Source organism: Malus sylvestris, chromosome 11 (genome assembly GCF_916048215.2).
Source record: "Malus sylvestris chromosome 11, drMalSylv7.2, whole genome shotgun sequence".
Lineage (NCBI taxonomy): Eukaryota > Viridiplantae > Streptophyta > Magnoliopsida > Rosales > Rosaceae > Malus > Malus sylvestris.
The window spans coordinates 18,664,252-18,669,513 of NC_062270.1; the positions used below are offsets into that span (position 1 = coordinate 18,664,252).

At 36.7% G+C, this 5,262-nt stretch overlaps 1 protein-coding gene across 1 annotated transcript; it reads left to right on the forward strand.

Moving 5' to 3' along the window:
• The first annotated feature begins 2,184 nt into the window (after positions 1–2,184).
• LOC126588647 (aluminum-activated malate transporter 2-like) lies at positions 2,185–4,674 on the forward strand. The gene is made up of 6 exons (XM_050253747.1): positions 2,185–2,524; positions 2,622–2,762; positions 2,876–3,148; positions 3,524–3,636; positions 3,732–3,875; positions 3,981–4,674. Exons 1-6 carry the CDS (start codon positions 2,266–2,268, stop codon positions 4,467–4,469), a joined length of 1,419 nt encoding a protein of 472 aa, XP_050109704.1. The 5' UTR covers positions 2,185–2,265; the 3' UTR covers positions 4,470–4,674.
• The last annotated feature ends 588 nt before the right edge of the window (positions 4,675–5,262 follow it).

A 5,262-nucleotide genomic window follows, 5' to 3' on the forward strand; every position in this document is an offset into this window, starting at 1 on the left:
CGAACCTGAAGACAAGGCTACTATTCTTACGAAGTTAACAAATCATCGTCGTCGGATTCGGTCACAGTGATGGTATTTGTCAGAGTAAACTCACGCCGAATCGACACCAAAGTGTAAAGGCACAAATACTCAAAGCGGATATATGTCTAAACAATAAACATGGTTCGGCCGTCGGAATGCCGAAATCTAAATCCCACTTGAGAGTATCCAATCATAAACTAACTCGGCATGCAATGTGCCAAGCCTAATAAACTGAAACACCTCACTTCGCCGAGAAGGCTAACAAGATGACCTCGACCAATAAGGATTCGGGAATCCTTTTCGATCGAGACTTGGATAGATAACCAGTCACCCTCGACGCAGTGCTATCTATGCCGACTGAAGATGCTACGAGACCAGCTGGTTCTACAGTGACAGTGCTATCTATGCCGACCGAAGATATCATCGGTTGCCTTCACAGTGCTGTTTATCCAAACTGAAGGTGTGTCAGCGAAAAAAGAAAAGGAAAAAGTCTCAAGGTTGTTGAGAAAATTTACGCAGGGCAATTGTGTGTTGAATTGAATGGGCTTTAAACGATGCACAGGCTCCTCAATTTATAGCATCAGGTACTTTCTAGATCGAATTAAAACCCTACTCAGGTTAGGATTTCTTCTTCTAATCAAACACCATCTCGACCAGTCCTACTTTCACTATGACTTTGAACCCAGTCCTTTATCAAGCCGGATTCACTTCCGGGTTATCAATATCCATATCTTGCCGAGACTCCTTATTGCGCCAGGATTCAGTTACTCGTCTCGCAACATAACTAGACCGACCTAGGTTAGGAAGCCCATGAACTAAACGATCCATGGTAACCTTTTCGTAAGGCCTTCTGGGCCGAGAATAAATCTCGGCCCAAACCAATATTTTGGGCCTAAACAGATACAAATTGCAAAATAGAATGACATATAGATTATAAATTATTAGAATATATTGAAATATGGGGAACAAACATATAAAAAATGTTCATCCAAGTATTCAACAAGTCTCTTACAATTTATTGGAAAAAAAATGCAAAATGAAAGTTATCTATTTTATGTATAAGTGAGAGTGGTGACCTAGGCATGTTAGACAGATTAGGCTGGCTCCTAGGTAGGTCTAGGTGTCATTTCTTAATTTTCAAACACATAGGATTTAATTAGGACGGTAGCCAGCTACTTAGCACCAAGACAGGGCCTATGTGGGAATTTTTAGAATAGTAACTATACTAATGTGAATTGCAATTGTAATGCTCCAAAATTTGCTTCATAAGACAAAGTAGAAACATTTATACATAATTACATTTAGAAGAAAACACAGGTGATCTCCATTTATTTTGAGAAACGATTTTCGTACATTCATCTTTTCCTTTTGTATCACTGTTAATTTTTTATATAGAAAATTTTATATTCTTTATATAGAAAAGTTGATTTTATATTAAATTCTTAATTAGAGAAAAGGGTTTGAACTTGAGTGTAGATAAATGGTGTTGTAGCCAACTTAATTAAGCTTTCAATTCTAAATATTAAAAATTAATATATAGATAAAAAGGAGTTCAAAAATCAAATCTTTCCCACTTTTATTTTTTATTTAAAAAATAATAATAATACAAGGAGGTGCATCGAATCGAGGACGTATACTACCCCACCCTTTACCTAGCTACACCCTCACAATTAGGGGCGCTCTCTCTCTCTCTCTCTCTCTCTCTCTCTCTCTCTCTCTCTCTCTCTCTCTCTCTCTCTCTCTCTCTCTCTCTCTCTCTCTCTCTCTCCACCCTTAAAAAATGATATTATCTACCCTAAGAGGATGAGAGAGTGTGCTAAGCCTCACAATGAGTCAACCATAATATCGTGGTTCAAATTCGCCTTTGGCAAAAATCGAATCTAAGACCTTTCATTTACAAGTGAAGAGGAATATCACTAAACTATAGTATTAAGTAGCACCTCTCTCTTTTTATATACAAGCGATATTTTAAATTATTCTAATCAATGTGAAATAGTTTGAACTCAGATGCAAACGACTGAGCACCCTAATTTAACTAATTGGCTTAACCCAGAATAGCTGCATTATAATATGATTTGATAAGCACAGTTGACGTTACGATCCAACAGGGTTCACTTATAAATAAACTTCTTCGCTTTGTCAGAATTCACTCCACAAGGAATCCTCACCTGTCTAACTATTTTGCTCCCTGACTGTCTTCTTTTTCCTGCAGCTCCCAATATTTTGTTCCTTGATAGCAATAATATGGTATCTTCAAACCATGAAAACGCTGCAGGATCCCTAGCCTTTCCCAAAAGACAATGGGGTAAAATAGTTGGATTTGCCTTGAGGCTAAAGAATTTAGGCAAAGATGATCCAAGAAGGATGATTCATTGTTTTAAAGTGGGACTAGCTCTAACTTTTGTGTCACTCTTCTACTACTTTAAACCACTCTATGACGGCTTTGGCCTTGATACAATGTGGTCTATTTTAACCGTTGTGGTTGTGTTTGAATTTTCTGTTGGTAAGCAACTTCTGTAAGCTCTCATAATTTAAGTCTTAACGAATAGATTAGATTGTAATTTCTAATATTTGATAATTATGCTATGAAACAATTTCAGGAGCAACACTGGGAAAAGGTTTGAATAGAATGTTGGCAACTTTAACAGCTGGTGCTCTTGGCATTGGGGCTCATCGCTTAGCAACTCTTTCTGGAGAGACTGGGGAGCCTATACTAATTGCTCTCTTTGTTTTTATAATAGGTATAATATAATACTATTAGAAACAAGAGTAATTAGAAAATTGATTATTGTACTAACTATGTGTATTTATGATATAAATCAACTAATTATATCATCTTATAATTTCTTTGCAGCTGGAATAGTAACATTCCTGAGATTCATTCCCCAAATTAAGGCGAGGTATGATTATGGGATGATGGTATTTATATTGACATTCTGCTTGATTTTGGTGTCTGGTGATCGGGATGAAGAGGTTGTACGAATGGGATTCGAGAGGCTATCGACAATCGTCATTGGAAGCTGTGCTGCTGTATTTGTATGCACTTTCATATGTCCGGTATGGATTGGGGTGGATCTTCACAATCACATTGCTACCAACATCGAAAAGCTTGGGAATTTCTTAGAAGGTACATATACTAAAATATAACAGTGGTTTTATGCTGCCTATATGAAGATAAATTTTCTAAGTTAGATATAACATTCATCAATGCCTGCAAATGTTATGATAGGTGATTCAACTGCAGAAAAAATATCATTTGCACTTGGAACCCTACTAAAGTAACAGAATTAAGGAATCTAACCCTAAATAACCTTAGCAGAATATATATTTTTCCCCTTTTTATAGGAAAATCTTGTGCATCCTAGTACAAGGAAAAGACATTTATGAGACACGGGCACAGTTAGATTAGTATTTGCCTCTCTCTTACGTTGTTTGATTTTTCTTTTTGTTATTACTATCAGGAACCGTCAAAACTTAGCCAGTTAAGACAAATTATTTGCAGGATTTGAAGACGGATACTTTAAAATATCTGAGGATGGACAGCCTATAAACAAGTCATCATCTCTTCAGGGATATAAAAGTGTTCTGACTTCAAGTAGCAAGGAAGAAATCATGGTGAGAATTATATACCTTTCTCATCCTCTGTAACTTTCTCACCAAGACTTTTATCCTTGAATTCCACTTTGAATTATTTAACTTTTGTTGTCCAGGCCAATTTGGCAAAATGGGAACCCTGCCACGGCAAGTTCAGATTTTGTCATCCATGGAATGAGTACTTGAAAGTTGGGAGCGTGACTCGCCAGTGCGCTTTCAAAATTGAATCTCTCAACCACTACCTTACCTCTGAGATCCAAGTATGATTATGAAACCCTTTCACCAATTTATGTCTAAATGTTATATATGCATTTCAATACCAATTTAGTAGGTCTATTATAACTTGCGTTTTGGTAATCTTACAGTCACCACCAGAAGTTCGAAGTATAATTCAAGGGGAATGCACAGTTATTAGCTCAGAATGTGGGAAAGCATTGAAGGAACTAGCATCTGAAGTCCGAAAAATGACTAAATCATCAGCAGCAGAACCTCACATTACGAACTCAAAAGCTGCTGCTGAAAACCTCAAAGCGGTAATCAGATCCAGCTTGTCTAAACACTGCAATTACCTAGAGATAATACAAGCAGGAGCAGTAGCTTCTCTACTATTTGAAGTTGTCAAATGTACAGAAGAAATTGCTGGTGCTGCTCATAAACTAGCATCCCTGGCACACTTTAAGAATGCTAAGCCTAGAGTGACCCCAGAGACGCAAGAATTACCTTCGCAGGGAGCGGTAAATCCAGTATCAGGCATCGATGGGGCACATCATGTTATAACGATAGATCCATCTCAAAGTTTACGTGGAAGTGAGAACTCGTCCCCACCAGTACTGGCTCCAAGAATGGAAGTGTAGACTTTGGAAATGAGTAGTTTTTAGTTCTCTGTCAAGAAATGAAATGATAGATGTGCTTGTAATCGTCATATGTTTTTTTTTCTCCCGTTAGACATCAGCATATATACTGTTAGGGAGTTCATGTGTTGCTTTTTCCCTAGAGCTTCCACTTGAAGCTCAGAGGTTTGAAGCAGTTTATATTTGTGCTTGCTGCAAATAATGAATTGCCTTGCTCAAAACATAAAATGCCTCACTTGTCTTCTTTCATAATTCAATTCGAATCATTCTGCATTTGAAGTTTACGGGAATTAGTTTGATCACCTTTGATTCATTTAGACATGGTATTAATAAACAAATTTACTTTTAGTATAAAGCATGTTTCTCGAAAAACAAACGTATCTTGTTTTATTAGGCATGGGCCAATAAATTATTTTGATCATTCTGTGAAAAATCTCTCAAAATCCTCGTTAAGTGAAAGGGTTTGTTTGACCAAAATATCCTTAGAAAGCTAGTCACATGGTCGTTCACTTGACAATTTAATGAGGATATTGATAATTTTTTTACGAAATAACTAAAATGATTTACAGTGAACAAACTTAGGGAACGTTCTATCCATTTTCATTGTCAATGACCAAAATAAAGAATTAGCCAATCTCAAATATTATTTTGGCTGAAAAGCCATAAGATATTTCGAGTCCTGCGATTGAGAATTTCGAAATTAAAAATTCTTTTAAAGCCCATACCTCGTCAAGAAGCATATTGCTGAAATTTGACCGTTGGTGACTCATTAGTCCTCCTACCATCTGTATGAGAA